Source organism: Cetorhinus maximus, chromosome 6 (assembly GCF_964194155.1).
Source record: "Cetorhinus maximus chromosome 6, sCetMax3.hap1.1, whole genome shotgun sequence".
In the NCBI taxonomy this organism is placed as follows: domain Eukaryota; kingdom Metazoa; phylum Chordata; class Chondrichthyes; order Lamniformes; family Cetorhinidae; genus Cetorhinus; species Cetorhinus maximus.
In genome coordinates, this window is record NC_135884.1 from 121,797,521 (window position 1) to 121,814,502 (window position 16,982).

The window sequence follows — 16,982 nt, forward strand, 5'->3', positions numbered from 1 at the left end:
CCGAATGGCCTCCTTCTGTCCTGTAACTTTTCTATGGTTCTAAGTAACATGTGCTGTCGATGAAGGGGAACTAATGGATATACTGTATTTAGATTTCCAGAAGGAATTTGATAAGGAGCCACATCAAAGATTATTGGAAAAAATAAAAGCTCATGGTGTAGGGGGTAACATATCAGCATAGATAGAAAATTAGCTAGCTAACAGGAAACAGAGGTTAGGTGTAAATGGGCCTTTTTCTGGTTGGCAAGATGTAACGAGCGGTGTGACACAGGGATCAGTGCTGGGGCCCCAACATTTTTTTACAATTTATATAAATGACTTGGATCAAAGATATGGTTGCTAAATTTGCTGATGACACAAAGATAGGTAGGATAGTAAGATGAAAGGCTACAAAGGGATATAGATAAAGTGAATGGGCAAAGACCTGGCAAATGGAGTATAGTGTGGGAAAAAGGGAAATTGTCCACTTAAGCAAGAAAAATAAAGAAGCATATTATGTAAATGGTGAGAGATTGCAGAGCTCTGAGATGCAGAGGGATCTAGGTGTCCCTAATGCATGAATCGCAAAAGGCTAGTATGCAGGTACAACAAGTAATTAGGAAAGCTAATAGAATATTGTCATTTATTGCTAGGGGGATTGAATACAAAAGTGGGAAGGTTATGCTTCAGTTATAGGCCAGGATTTTCAGGCCCCGCCGCGGGCGAGACGGTGCCCCAGCCAGAAGTCCATTGACTTATGGCAGGACTGGAAGATGGCAGCGGCGGGCAGGTACAGAAAATTCCACCGACTCAGCATTAGTGGGACCACATATGGAGCACAGTATTGGACTCTTTATTTAAGGAAGGATATAAATGCGTTGGAAGTAGTTCAGAGAGGGTTTACTAACACCTGGAACGGACGGGTTGTCTTATGAGGAAAGGCTCGACAGACTTTGCTTGTATCCACTGGAGTTTAGAAGAATAAGAGGTGATTTGATTGAAACATAAAAGATCCTGAAGGGTCTTGACAAGGTGGATGTGGAGAGGATGTTTCCTTTTGTGGAAGAATCTAGTACCTAGCGGCCATTGTTTAAAAATAAGGGGTCACTCATTTATGACAGAGAGGAGAAATTTTTTCTGAGGGTCACGTGAGTCTTTCAAACTCTACTTCCACCACCTTTTGAGGAAAAAAGTTCTTGAATATTTTTAAAGGCGGAGGTAGATAGATCCTTGATAAGTAGGGCTGTGAAAGGTGATCGGGGTAGACAGGAATGTGGAGTTGAGGTTGAAATCAGATCAGCCAAGATCTTACTGAATGGCAGAGCAGGCTTGAAGGACCGAATGGCCTACTCCTAATTCATATGTTCATAAGAACCAAGACTGATGAAACAGGCAGACACATGGCAGATGCAATTTAATGCAGAGAAGTACAAAATGTTGCATTGTGGTAGGAAGGGATGAGGAGAGGCAACAGAAACTAAATAGTGGACTGCATAAATGTTAGTGTTTTGCAGACTTCTAAATATTTCCCTTACAAAAAAAGCTCTTTCAATGGGTTTATTTGTTTTGACTCCTGATGCCATTTAATCTTATCCTTGGTTAGGCCTCGTGATACATATCTTCATAACTTGAAAGTTATTTGAAAATGGCTACATGGTCAGAACACTTGGCAACAGCATGCAGAAAATTAAGCAGTCATGACTGATTAGAGTCAATCAAAGTGAACTATTTTTGTTTGATGGATATTGCAAGCTTGTGAAAATGAAAATGTAATTAGATTTCTATTATGTGTATATTTAAAATTAAAACTAAAAAATTCCTATAACTAAATATTATCAAAAAATTCTTATAAGGACTTATGTCCTAGAATTCCTATATGTCCTCTGGTTCCTTTTGCAAATGCTTTATAACTTTCCTTTACTTCATCAATATGGCCAGAACACCTCCATCTGAAGCCTGTTCAGTCATATCCATTTCTTCAAAGCGTAGACAGTTCTATAAACAGCAAAAATGCGAAATCTGGAAACAGCTATAGGGACATCTCTATACTCATTACATTTTGCAGTCTTTTGCTGGATATGTTTGTACATGTCTCTAAACATCAGTTAAGGAGATTACATGTAAAGTATCTGACAATCTAATTCAGAAGAAATACAAGATATAGGGTTAGACTTTAGTCTTACAATACACAAAATATGTGGTGTAATGCAAGGGATTATTAGCCTATTTCAAGTCATTTAAGCTTAACCTGGCTAAAACAGTGCCACCAAATATTGCATCCAAGAGATCTGAATTGTGAAACAAGAGTTCCTATGAGTAGGTTAGACTTGCAGCATTCATTGTCTATCCTTAAAAGCCTGATCAGAAGGGGGAAAATAAAAATGTTAAATTCCAAATTTTTCCAAGAAAGTTTATTTTTGAATAATTGTGTGTTTATCTGAACAGTAACATTCCTTAAGCACATTTATAAATTAAATATAAGGCACACATTGTTATAGAAAGTCCTCTTGAAAAATACAGACACCAACAGAAACAAGCTTTATTTGTGCTTCATAGGAAGATTGGCAAGAGTTTAAAAAAATACTTTTTTGATGTTTTAATGTTAAAATCATATTGCCGATAACCAATGAGTGACTTGTTTTTACATACACACACACAAAATACAGAATGCATGACTAAAGTAGCTCATGGACAAAGCTCCATTTCCCTATATAAGTGCAAAGTAAAATATTGCTACTGCAATAGATTCATCTATATGGTCTTAAGTGCTTTCCCCTTTGTGACCTCACAGTGGATATGTTCTTTTTACTTGAACTTAGTGATGATTTTTATCCAAGATTTCAATTTTAGCAGATCAGTTCTCCGGTTCAAGTAGGTACCAAGAATTGCAGTCCTTTTTGTGTACATATTGAATGTTAGGTACCTTCTTGGAGGCTGTCTTTTTTTTAAGCAACTTGTGTACTAACATTTTTTGGTTCCAAACAAATTGATATTTTTGTGGTTGCCCACTTGTGCAGCACTAGCTGTTTCAAAATCTCGTGAATTTTGTGAATGATTGCAAACTTCTCCAATCTTCCCCGCAAATTCTGTATTGCCATTTACATCGTTCAATTTATTGGGTAAACAGTTTGTAAAATCTGAGCATCTCTTGCCTGGATAATCAGTCTTGATATCGTTTGCTGCGATTAGCATTTCTTTTTCAGTTTCAAGGCCAACTTCAGAATTAAAAAATGATGGTGCACTGTGGTCCTTTGTTTCAGTTTGTTTCAATTTTCTTTTGTCAAAAGTCTTGATTGCCAACTGTCAGGCCAAACAAGAAAAAAAAATCAATGCAAATGTATATAAATTAGTCAGGCTATTAACTTAAAACAAATAAAGGACGGCATTATTAACTTGCAGAATAGGTACGAAATTGGCAAATGAGCTTCAATACAGATCAAGTGTGAGGTGGTACACTTTGAAGGAAGAATAAGGAGACCACATATTCCTTAGACAATAAATGTCTAAATGGGGTAGACAAACATAGGGATTGAGGTACAGATACATATCATTAAAAGTAGCAATGGAGCTTAATAAGGCCACAAAAAAGGCAAACAAAGAACTGGGCTTATTTTGGAGGATGACATCTATTCAGGGTCGCAGATTTCTGCCATGGGTCTTCCTGTGACTGAATAGGCAGTTTCTTGAGCCGCAGATCTTTGAGCACATAGGGCAGGATATCCCACAAGTTAGTGGGATCTGGAGTGCAGGATTTGCTTCCTTTTCTTTCCTCTGCCGCAGCTCTGCCTCATCATTAAGACATTGTCACTCAAAGTGTGATGCAGCTTGATGGACAAGTTGTCACCATTTTGAACGATTAGTAGCAGGTCCTCCCAGTCATTAATGTCAATGCTGCCGCTCTTCAAGGAGAGCTCAAGTGTCTTTGAAGCTTTCCCTTTGTCCTCCCCTGGAACGCTGGCCATTTGAGAGTTGAGAAAACCGGACCTGGTGGTGGGGGGAGATGCTTTTCAGCCATTCAGGCAGGGTGTCCAGTCCATCAACGTTGATTTTGCAGTTTTGCCTCAATGCTTGCGGAGTTGGCTTCAAGAAGGACATGAGCGTTTATTCAATGGTCCTCCCATTGAATCCAGAGGTAGTGGAGGCATTGCTGACGGAATTTCTCTAGTGCTCTTGTGTCATTGATACACAGTCCAGGTCTCACTGCAGTACAGAAGCATGGTGACAACAACTGCTCTGTACACGAGTAATTTTGCTGACTTGCGGGAGTCCTTGTTGGCAAACACTTGCTGCCATAGTTTGTAGAAAATTGAGCTGGCACAGCTGATCTGATGTTGGATCTCTTCATCAATGTTGGCCTTTGAGAGGTGTGGCTGCCAAGGTATGAAACATTTCCAGAGTCCAGAATCTCTCCTTCAACATATATGGAAGGTGGAATATTTGGCTGACCAGGTATGGGGTGATGTGAGTTTTGTTTTGGCAACATTCAGGGACAGACCGAGTTTCTCGTGTGCAGAATTGAAGAGATCAAGAATGGCTTACAAATCTGGTGCAGAGTAGGCAACGACACTACAGTCATCTGCAAACTGTAGATCATGCTTGTCTTTGGTGGCTAGTTTAGTTTTGGCACGGAGGTTATAGAGTTTTCTATCGAGGCGGTATTTAACACTCTCACCAGAGGGAAGTTAATCTTTGATGAGGTATCTTTGGCAGCAGCATCTATGGCTGAGCAGTCCTCTTCAGAACACTCTCTGCTTACTTCAATTGGGGAAGGGCCTAGAAAGGTACCCTAAAAATAGGCTGTCCCACTTTCTCTTGGCTGGGGCACCACACTCTGCGGGATCATCATCTTTGTGGTCAAAGAAAGAAAACTTTAAATTTTGCAACTTGGAATGTTAGAACACTCATGGATAATCTCAACAGTGACTCTCTGGAGAAGAACAACTACAATCTTACCACATGAGCTATCAAAACTTCAAATTGATTTTGTCACCCTCAGTGAGACCCACTTTCCTGGGAGCTGAAGGAACAAGCAGGGGGTACACCTTCTATTGGAAAGAAAAGGCTGACAGCATCCCTTGTATCCATGGAGTTGGTTTTGCCATCCAGAATAGGATCTTTGATGCAATTGGGGAGTTCTGGAAGTGCATCCATGAAAGACTCATGATATAGGGGTGGCTCAGCTGTACAAGGGGGCACAAAGAAGACTGCAAGAGCAATAGTGATAGATTTGATAGGCCACAGATGCGAATCCAGGATGGTATGTTACCTCCCTGGTGCTAGAGTCATGGATGTCACTGAGCGGCTTCAGAGCACCCCAAGGAGGAGGGTGAACAGCCAGCAGTCGTGTCCACATTGATATCACCGACATAGGTAGCAAGAGGGATGTGGTCCTGCAGTCAGAATTTAGGGAGCTAGGTAGGAAATTAGCCTCAAAAGTAGTCATCTCTGCGTTACTCCCAGTACCAAGTGAGTATAGGAAATCGGTGGATAAAGCAGATGAATGTGTGGCTGGAAGGATGTTGCAGGAGGGAGGGCTTTTGATTCATGGGACATTGGGACCAGCTCTAGGGGAGGTGGGACTTGTACAAGCCAGATGAGTTGCACCTAAATAGACCTGGGACTGAGTTCCTTGCTTGTGATGGGTGATTAGCTAGTGATGTTGGGGAGAGTTTAAATTAACTTGGCAGGGGTGTAGCAACCAGGAGGTAATATCGGAAGAATACCAGGGTGCACAGGATACAGGGAAAGATAGAAAACATTAGAGTAAGAAATGTAAGTTATTAGGTGGGTTCAGATTAAGGGAGTAAGTAATAAAGTCTAAATGAGAATTACTATGCATGTATGTGAATGCATGGGGAATGGTAAATAAGATTGGCAAGGTACAGATAGGTACAGGCTCTGATGTAGAGCCATACAGAGTCGAAACGTCAACTCTGTTTCTCTCTTCACAGATGCTGTCAGACTTGCTGAGTTTTTCCAACATTTTCTGTTTTTGTTTCAGATTTCCAGCATCCACAATATTTTGCATTTATCGAGGTACAGGCACAGACTGACATGCAGAAAGATGATGTTGTGGCTATATCAGAGACCTGGCTCAAGAAGGGCAAGATTGGGTACTAAATATTCCTGGATATAGGGTGTTCAGGAAAGATAGGAAAGGAAGAAAAGAGGGGGGTGGGGGGGGGGCGCAATTTTGATAAAGGAGAGCATTGCAGTGTTGGAGATGGAGGACGTCCCAGAGGGATTGAGGACAGAATCTATTTGAGTAGAACCAAGAGACAGAAAAGGTGCAATTACATTTCTCGGTGTAATCTATAGGCCGCCAACTAGTGGGAAAGATTTAGAGGAACAAATTTGCAAGGAAATTAGAGAGGTGCAAGAATTCTGGGATAGTTATATTGGGGGACTGCAATTATCCAAATATAGACTGGGATAGTAATAGTGTAAAAGGGCAGAGAGGGGCAAGAGTTTCTAGAATGTGTTCAGAAAAGTTTTCTACAGCAGTATGTTTCCAGTTCCAGAAAGGCGGCACTACTGGACCTGATTCTTTGGAATGAGGTGTGTTGAGCGGATCAGTTGTCAGTAGAACATTTAGGGGACAGTGATCATTGTATCGTAAGGTTTAGGTTGAAGAGGTAACAGCGAGGGTTAATGAGGGTAATACTGTTGAGGTGGTGCACATGGACTTCCAAAAGGCATTTGATAGAGTGTTGCACAACAGACTTGTGAACAAAGTTATAGCTCATGGAACAAAAGGTCCGTAGCAACACGGATTCTAAATTGGCTGAGTGACAGGAAACAGAGAGTAATGGTTAATGGATGTTTTTCAGACTTGAGGAAAGTTTATAGTGGAGTTGCCCAGCGGTCAGCATTGGGATCTCAGCTCTTCCTGATGTATATTAATGACCTTGACCTTGGTGTAGAGGGCACAATTTCAAAATTTGCAGATGATATGAAGTTTGGAAGCAATGTGAACTGAGAGGAGAATGTAGCGGTGTAAAGAGCGGTGTGACACAGGGATCAGTGCTGGGGCCCCAACATTTTTTACAATTTATATAAATGACTTGGATCAAAGATATGGTTGCTAAATTTGCTGATGACACAAAGATAGGTAGGATAGTAAGATGTGAAAGGCAACAAAGGAATATAGATAGATTAAGTGAATGGGCAAAGACCTGGCAAATGGAGTATAATGTGGGAAAAAGTGAAATTGTCCACTTAAGCAAGAAAAATAAAGAAGCATATTATGTAAATGGTGAGAGATTGCAGAGCTCTGAGATGCAGAGGGATCTAGGTGTCCCTAGTGCATGAATCGCAAAAGGCTAGTATGCAGGTACAACAAGTAATTAGGAAAGCTAATAGAATATTGTCATTTATTGCCAGGGGGATTGAATACAAAAGTGAGAAGGTTATGCTTCAGTTATTGGCCAGGATATTCAGGACCTGCCGCGGGTGAGACGGTGCCCCAGCCAGAAGTCCATTGACTTACGGCAGGACTGGAAGATGACAGCGGCGGGCAGGTACACAAAATTCCACCGACTCAGCATTGGTGGGACCACATATGGAGTACAGTATTGGACTCTTTATTTAAGGAAGGATGTAAATGCGTTGGAAGTAGTTCAGAGAGGGTTTATTATACTAACACCTGGAACGGACGGGTTGTCTTATGAGGAAAGGCTCGACAGACTTTGCTTGTATCCACTGGAGTTTAGAAGAATAAGAGGTGATTTGATTGAAACATAAAAGATCCTGAAGGGTCTTGACAAGGTGGATGTGGAGAGGATGTTTCCTTTTGTGGAAGAATCTAGTACCTAGGGGCCATTTTTTAAAAATAAGGGGTCACTCATTTACGACAGAGGGCAGGAGAAATTTTTTCTGAGGGCCACGTGAGTCTTTCAAACTCTGCTTCCATCACCTTTTGAGGAAAAAAGTTCTTGAATATTTTTAAAGGCGGAGGTAGATAGATCCTTGATAAGTAGGGCTGTGAAAGGTGATCAGGGGTAGACAGGAATGTGGAGTTGAGGTTGAAATCAGATCAGCCAAGATCTTACTGAATGGCAGAGCAGGCTTGAAGGGCCGAATGGCCTACTCCTAATTCATATGTTCATAGGAACCAAGAATGATGAAACAGGCAGACACATGGCAGATGCAATTTAATGCAGAGAAGTGCAAAATGTTGCATTGTGGTAGGAAGGGATGAGGAGAGGCAATAGAAACTAAATGGTGGACTGCATAAATGTTAGTGTTTTGCAGACTTCTAAATATTTCCCTTACAAAAAAGCTCTTTCAATGGGTTTATTTGTTTTGACTCCTGATGCCATTTAATCTTATCCTTGGTTAGGCCTCGTGATACATATCTTCATAATTTGAAAGTTATTTGAAAATGGCTACATGATCAGAACACTTGGCAACAGCATGCAGAAAATTAAGCAGTCATGACTGATTAGAGTCAATCAAGGTGAACTATTTTTGTTTGATGGATATTGCAAGCTTGTGAAAATGAAAATGTAATTAGATTTCTATTATGTATTTAAAATTAAAACTAAAAAATTCCTATAATAACTAAATATTATCAAAAAGTTCTTGTAGAAATTCTAGGACATAAGTCCTTATAAGTCCTCTGGTTCCTTTTGCAAATGCTTTATAACTTTCCTTTACTTCATCAATATGGCCAGAACACCTCCATCTGAAGCCTGTTCAGTCATATCCATTTCTTCAAAGCATAGACAGTTCTTTAAACAGCAAAAATGCGAAATCTGGAAACAGCTATAGGGACATCTCTATACTCATTACATTTTGCAGTCTTTTGCTGGATATGTTTGTACATGTCTCTAAACATCAGTTAAGGAGATTACATGTAAAGTATCTGACAATCTAATTCAGAAGAAATACAAGATAGAGGGTTAGACTTTAGTCTTACAATACACAAAATATGTGGTGTAATGCAAGGGATTATTAGCCTATTTCAAGTCATTTAAGCTTAACCTGGCTAAAACAGTGCCACCAAATATTGCATCCAAGAGACCCGAATTGTGAAACAAGAGTTCCTATGAATAGGTTAGACTTGCAGCATTCATTGTCTATCCTTAAAAGCCTGATCAGAAGGGGGAAAATAAAAATGTTAAATTCCAAATTTTTCCAAGAAAGTTTATTTTTGAATAATTGTGTGTTTATCTGAACAGTAACATTCCTTAAGCACATTTATAAATTAAATATAAGGCACACATTGTTATAGAAAGTCCTCTTGAAAAATACAGACACCAACAGAAACAAGCTTTATTTGTGCTTCATAGGAAGATTGGCAAGAGTTTAAAAAAATACTTTTTTGATGTTTTAATGTTAAAATCATATTGCCGATAACCAATGAGTGACTTGTTTTTACATACACACACACACACACACACACACACACCCCCCCCCAATGGAGACATATGGAGAAACCTTTTGAGGCAGTGAGTGGTTAAGATCTGGAATGCTCTGCCTGAGGGGGTGGTGTGGAGGCAGTTTCAATCAAAGCAATTCAATTTACTCTTGAATATTATATGAAAAGGAAGAATGCGCAAGATTATGGGGAGATGATGGGGTATGGCACTATGTGAATTGCTCATTCGGAGAGCCGGCACAGATACAATGGGCCAAATGGCCCCCTTCTGTGCTATAACAATTCTGAGATTCTGTAACTTCCCCTACAACTCAGCCATAACCAATATGTCACCATCATCAGTGCTTATACTCCGACCCTTGACTCTGAGGAAAAAAAAAAAGAATGAAACTGGACGGACCACCTGACATCAACCCAGGTGCCGGAAACGACAATGGCAATCTCGGCCCTGTCGACCCTGCAAAGTCCTCCTTACTAACATCTGGAGTCTAGTGCCAAAACTGGGAGAGGTGTCTCACAGACTAGTAAAGCAACAGCCTGACATCATCATCCTCACGGAATCATACCTTACAGATAATATCCCAGACACCGCCATCACCATTCCTGCGTATGTCCTGTCCCACCAGCAGGACAGGCTAAGCAGAGGTGGCAGCACAGTGGTATACAGTCAGGAGGGAGTTGCCCTGGGAGTCCTCAACATCGACTCTGGACCCCATGAAGTCTCATGCCATTGGGTCAAATGTGGGCAAGGAAACCTCCTGCTGATTACCATGTACTGCCCTCCCTCAGTTGATGAATCAGTGCTCCTCCATGTTGAACACCACATGGAGGAAGCACCAAGGATGACAAGGGCGCAGAATGTACTCTAGGTGGGGGACTTCAATGTCCATCACCAAGAGTGGCTCGGTAGCACCACTACTGACCAAGCTGGCCAAGTCCAAAATGACATAGCTGCTGGACTAGGTCTGCAGTAGTTGGTGAGGGAACCAACAAGAGGGAAAAACATACTTGACCTCATCCTCTCCAACCTGCTTGCTGCAGATGCATCTGTCCATGACAGTATTGGTAGGAGTGACCACCGCACAATCATTGTGGAGACGAAGTCCCACCTCCACATTGAGGATACCCTCCATCGTGTTGTGTGGCACTACCATCATACTAAATGGGATAGATTTCAAACAGATCTAGCAACTCAAGACAGGGCATCCATGAGGCGCTGTGAGCTATCAGCGGCAGCAAAATTGTGTACAACCACAATCTGTAACCTCATGACCCAGCATATCCCCCACTCTACCATTACCATCAAGCCAGAGGGATCAACCCTGGTTCAATGAAGAGTGCAGGAGAGCATGTCAGGAGCAGCGCCAGGCATACCTAAAAATGAGGCATCAAACTGATGAAGCTATAACACAGAACTACTTGCATGCCAAACAGCATAAGCAGCATGTGATAGACAGAGCTAAGCAATCCCACAACAAATGGATCAGATCTAAGCTCTGCAGTACTGCCACATCCAGGCGCGAATGATGGTGGACAATTAAACAATTCGCTGGAGGAGGAGGCTCCATAAATATCCACATCCTCAATGATGGAGGAGTCCAGCACATCAGTGCAAAAGAGAAGGCTGAAGCATTTAGTACAATCTACAGCCAGAAGTGCTGAGTGGATGATCCATCTTGGCCTCCTCCGGAGGTCCTCAGCATCACAGATGCCAGTCTTCAGCCAATTTGATTCACTCCACGTGATATCAAGAAACGGCTGAAGGCACTAGATACTGCAAAGGATATGGGCCCTGACAATATTCTGGCAATAGTACTGAGGACCTGTGCTCCAGAATTTGCCACGCCCCCAGCCAAGCTTTTCCAGTACAGCTACAACACTGGCATCTAACCGGCTATACTGCCCAGGTATGTCTTGTACACAAAAAACAGGACAAATCCGACCCAGCCAATTACCGCCCATTCTCCATCATCAGTAAAGTAATGGAAGAGGTTATCAACAGTGCTATCAATCAGCACTTGCTTAGTAATAACCTGCTCACTGACGCCCAGTTTGGGTTCCGCCAGGGCCACTCAGCTCCTGACCTCATTACAGCCTTGGTTCAAACATGGACAAAAGAGTTGAACGCCCGAGGTGAGGTGAGAGTGACTGCCCTTGACATCAAAGCCACATTTGACAGAGTGTGGCATCAAGGAGCCTTAGCAAAACTGGAGTCAATGGGAATCAGGGGGAAAACTCTCCGCTGGTTGGAGTCATACCTAGCACAAAGGAAGATGGTTGTGGTTGTTGGAGGTCAGTCATCTCAGCTCCAGGACATCACTACAGAAGTTCCTCAGGGTAATGTCCTCAGCCCAACCATCTTCAGCTGCTTCATCAATGACCTTCCTTCCATCATAAGGTCAGAAGTGGGGGTGTTTGCTGGCGATTGCATGATGTTCAGCACCATTCACGACTTCTCAGATACTGAAGTAGTCCATGTCCAAATGCAGCAAGACCTGGACAATATCCTGGCTTGAGCTGACAAATGGCAAGTAACATTCGCATCACACAAGTGTCAGGCAATGACCATCTCCAACAAGAAAGAATCCAACCATCGCCCCTTGATGTTGAATGGCATTATCATCACTGAATCCCCCACTATCAATATCCTGGGGGTCACCATTGACCAGAGACTGAACTAGACTAGCCATATAAATACTGTGGCTACAAGAGCAGGTCAGAGGCTAGGAACCGTGTGACGAATAAAACCCACCTCCTGACTCCCCAAAGCCTGTCCACAATCTACAAGGCACAAGTCAGGAGTGAGATGGAATACTCCCCACTTGCCTGGATGAGTGCAGCTCCCACAACACTCAAGAAGCTTGACACCATCCAGGACAAAGCAGCCCGCTTGATTGGCACCACACCCACAAACAAACAGTCACACCCTCCACCACCGACGCATAGTAGCAGCAGTGTGTACCATCTACAAGGTGCATTGCAGGAATTCACCAAGGCTCCTTTGACAGCACCTTCCAAACCCACGACCATTACCATCTAGAAGGACAAGGGCAGCAGATAGATGGGAACACCACCACCTGGAAGTTCCCCTCCAAGTCACTCACCATCCTGACTTGGAAATATATGGCCGTTTCTTCACTGTCACTGGGTCAAAATCCTGGAACTCCCTTCCTAACAGCACTGAGGGTGTACCTGCAATACATGGACTGCAGTAGTTCAGGGAGGCAGCTCACCACCACCTTCTCAAGGGCAACTAGAGATGGGCAATAAATGTTGGCCCAGCCAACGAAGCCCACATCCCGTGAATGAATAAAAAAGGAAGAATTCTATTCTGACTTTGATGAAGTCCTCATTGCCACCCCAAAAGGAGAAAAGATCATCCTTCTAGGAGACTTTAATGCCTCAAGTCAAGAAGGTAGCATTCTAACAGTTCAAGGCTGAAAAATAAATAATAAAAACAAAATATTGCAGATGCTGGAAATCTGAAATAAAAACAGAAAATGCTGGAACAACTCAGCAGGTCTGGCAGCATCTGTGGAGAGAAAGACAGAGTTAACGTTTTGAGTCCGTATGACTCTTCTTCAGAGTTGCTCTGAAGAGTCATACAGACTCAAAACGTTAACTCTCTTTCTCTCTCCACAGATGCTGCCAGACCTGCTGAGTTTTTCCAGCACTTTCTGTTCTTTATCTTCCATAATAAAAACATGTGCTGAGAAGAGAAACCAGTGTTGATCCAACAATATGCATCATGGCATGCAAAGTTTTTTTTGCAGCCACCTAGGCCATCTATAGACCAAGGTCAAATGGGCAAAATGCCTTTCACTCAAAGGATGGTGTTTCTCTTCTAAGGGTGACAATGCCATCCATCAACTGTGGAACAACGCAACCATTATTCCACAGCAGCAGCTTATACTCTCCAGGCTATCCCCAAGTACCCTGTGGTAGGATCCATAGGTGAACCACCACCGATGGGAGAGCTGCAACAAGCAATCAAATGGATGAAAAGCAACAAAACCTGATGGCATTCCGCTGAGGCCTTCAAAGCTGGTGGGCTTTTGATCACATCAAGTCTCCATGCACTCATCCTACAGATTTGGGAGGAAAAAGACTTCAGGGATGTGACAATTATAACACTCTTCAGAAAGGGAGGTAAATCATGCTGTGGAAACTATTTATTTCCCTCATATCCATAGCACAGGAAATCCTGATACACATTCTCCTGAATTGCCTAGGAAATCCTCCCAGAGACACACTGTGACTTTAGACCTTCCAGTGGAACCTCTTTGTTGCCAGATAAATCCAAGAAAAATGTTGAGTACAACACCAGGAACTCTTCATTCTACTCATTGAACTGACCAATAAATTGCAAGGCTCTGTGGATTGTGCTCCAAAGATTTGGGTGTCCAAAAAACTTCATCACAATCTTGCAACTGCTTTATGATATGACTGCAAAATGTCTTGAGATTTGAAACAAATGCCTTCAAAACCCAGGCTAGTATCAGACTGTGTGATAGCCCCCATACTATTTACAATCTAGTTGACAGTGGCTAGAGGTATTGAATTGAAAAGCAGAGAAGTTGTGTCAAACTTGTCTAAAATCTTGGTTAGAGCATTATTAACAGTTCTGATCTCAATGTTTTAAAAAGGATATCAAGGCACTGGGTAAGGTGCAATAAAGATTTAATAGAATGATACCAGAACCAAGATGTTATGCCTATCAGGAAAGATTGAACAAGCTGAGTCTCTTTTCTCTGCAATAAAGACTGAGGGTGATTGGAAAAGGGTCTTCAAGCTTATGAAAGAGTTTGATAAGGTAGATATAGAGAAGAAGCCTCTATTTCTATTTGGGGACATAAATATAAGATATTCACCAATAATTTTAGTAGGGAATTCAGAAGAAACTTATTTACCCAGAGGGTGGTAGAATGTGGAACTCTATCATGAAGAGTGGTTGAGGGGGCTAGATGAAGAGGGTAGGAGGAGGCTCGCATGGATGATAAACACAAACATGTGTCTATTGGGTGGATGGTCCATTTATGTGTTGTCAACACTTTTTATGAATTCATTAACAGCATAAATTTATACATTGTGGAAGTTCATTAGTTTGCATCAAATGACTTAATGATTTTTTTATAATTATCCAATAAGGTTAATCTCGTTAGGTTTCATACCTGATGGATTAAGTGTTCATCAAATTTAGGGATGCTTTTATCCCTCGTCACAGTCTTCCTTAAATTCTTGGATCTGCAGACAAACATTTAACCAAAATAACTTTAATAGTCTTAAAGAAACACAGTCGCATTCAAAACAAGACAGATATTTTTTTTAAAAACAAGACCCTCCATCCAATTTGATCTCATTCTTACAGTAACACTAATCTTACTGTCATCCTCTTGCTTCTTGAGTAACGGAACACTTACTTTTTAAATTAATGTTTTTCTCCTTTCCTCTTCCTTCATTTTTGGATTTTACTCTAGATAATTTTACCAGGTTAATTGTTGCAAACCATTCATACAACCAAGTGCTTGCACCTTATAGCACAAAATATGCATTTACCTTTCAAAGACCTAGCTAATCTGCAGTGAACCCAGGGATCGAACGGAAAACCCTCCTATGCATTTCAGATTACTGGTAATATTGTGTGCAGCTGGATTCAACTTTCACAAGAAGCAGGTGACCAGGCCACTTGAAGAGTGAATATTTGTAACATAACTACTTAATTAGAACAAGATATACTGAGAAATACTTTTCAAAATTTGAATCCAACAAAGGGTACATGATCAGATCTCAAAGGTGATTTTCACTTTGTCCTGACATTGGGTGGGCAATGCCTAATGTCCTCAAGAACCCGAGCCATTTTCAGGATTGATGTAATTTCCAGTTGACTGGATAGCTGTGAGCGCTGAACCAGTGAGTAGTCACAAAATCCAGTAGCTCCTCCACAGAGTCAAGCTGGAAGTAAAGGACTTGGGGGGACACAGATGGGCCATAGTGAGTTCCAAGGTTTTTAGCTACATTTTCTCAGATCCTGATTAGCTGATTAGGCAACTGAACACTGGTACCAATGGGTGGAGTATATGTAACACATGCCCACCCTTTGGTACTTGAAAATTGTATTAGGTCCCACAAATGACATAAACCCCGATATTAAAAATAGTCCCCTGCCAAAACAGGCAAGCTCTCTGGCCACCTGTCACCAGGAACGGTCAAAAATAGCAGTGAGAACAAAGTGGTATTTGCTGCACTATGATTTTCGGACCATTATCGGCCCATTTCTGCTCAATGGAGGGCTCATGATCATCCACCTACAATAACCCAAGAATATCAAAACAATCTTAACCTTTTTTTTGAATGAATGAATTTTTAGCCCCATATGCTTTGTGGTAGGAAGAACCAATAGCAGGATACATCTGACAATACTGCTTCTTTTAAGTCACAGTTCTCTTACATGAACTAAGTCCCAAGGAAACATACAATAGAAATTTTACCATGACAAAGCCAGCCTGTATCAGCTGACAGAATGTGATTTGTAACAATGTGAACATACAGATTTTCTGTGACTCCACTTAGAAGTTTCAGCTGTGACCTCGATATTCTGCAGAAGAACTGAAAATTTATCCCAACTGTGTATGAAGCAGATTTCACTGCTTAGTCACACAATTGTGAAGTTGGAGATGCCGCGTTTCTCACACATACATGCTCAAACATATGCATAGCTCACCAGCTTCCAAATTCTGGTACAATCTTTCAATGGTCAAAAAGAATATAAACACATCAAAATATGAATAATGATACAGTGTATCAGAGTTAGTTTTAATTTCAAAATTTTAAATTTTTACTGTGCCTTTGCACTGTTGTATTTTATACTGTTGCCGATGCACATTCTTACCATTATAAGACTATACCTTTCAAACAGACTTTTCGGTATTTTTATGTACAATTGTGCACATCATGTTTTATACTGCACATTTGAGACCATAAATCTGCTCAAAAAGCTACCAAGTTAATGCCAATGCTGTGACGTAAAAGTAACACTGATGTACTTCTAAAGAATTAAATTCAAAACTCCAGCAAGTGATCTAAGATGTGGGGTACTATGCTGCACAGCGATGCATAAATTGAGGCTCAAGACATGTTCGAGGTGATACCTAGTTTTTGTGTGCTAATTGGCTGGTTCAGAAGTGGAAACGTAAGAATTAAGCTCCCTATTCTTTTTCAGAAATAGGAGCAGTTAGGCACGTTGCTAAATTTGGTGCTAAGTTATGGAGAATTGCATACATTTTAAAGACTTCTAAATGTAATGTAGCTTATAAATAATTACAATGTTAACTTCCTTATAACTTACAAAATATAAGTTACAATCTAAAATCAATACAACGAATACATTTATGAACCAGCCAATCAGGAATAACCTACAAAAATTGGCAACTATTTGGTTTGGACTTCAAAAGCAGGCACCCCTTCATTCCCACTGTTTAAGTATTCCCATCCTAGATAATTTCACATATTTGAAAGGTACACTTCACTGTAAGCTTTACCACTTCAGAAAAATCCAGAAAACATTCTCTACAAAAGATTACACAGATCAAAAGTAACCTAACTGAATTAAATCTGGCATTGA

At 41.2% G+C, this 16,982-nt stretch overlaps 1 protein-coding gene across 4 annotated transcripts in view; it reads right to left on the reverse strand.

The window, feature by feature from the left end:
• Positions 1-2,375: 2,375 nt before the first annotated feature.
• ankrd27 (ankyrin repeat domain 27 (VPS9 domain)) overlaps positions 2,376-16,982 on the reverse strand; it is a 100,639-nt gene continuing 86,032 nt past the window's right edge. For all 4 annotated transcript variants that reach the window (XR_013576933.1, XM_078544403.1, XM_078544405.1 and 1 more), the window contains 2 exons: positions 14,533-14,605; positions 2,376-3,279 (listed from right to left, as the gene is read on the reverse strand). Coding sequence is in view for 3 of the 4 variants with exons in the window: in XM_078544403.1 (XP_078400529.1) it covers positions 2,941-3,279; positions 14,533-14,605 (412 nt within the window). In the remaining variant the exon portion in view is untranslated. The remainder of the gene's footprint in view (positions 3,280-14,532; positions 14,606-16,982) is intronic.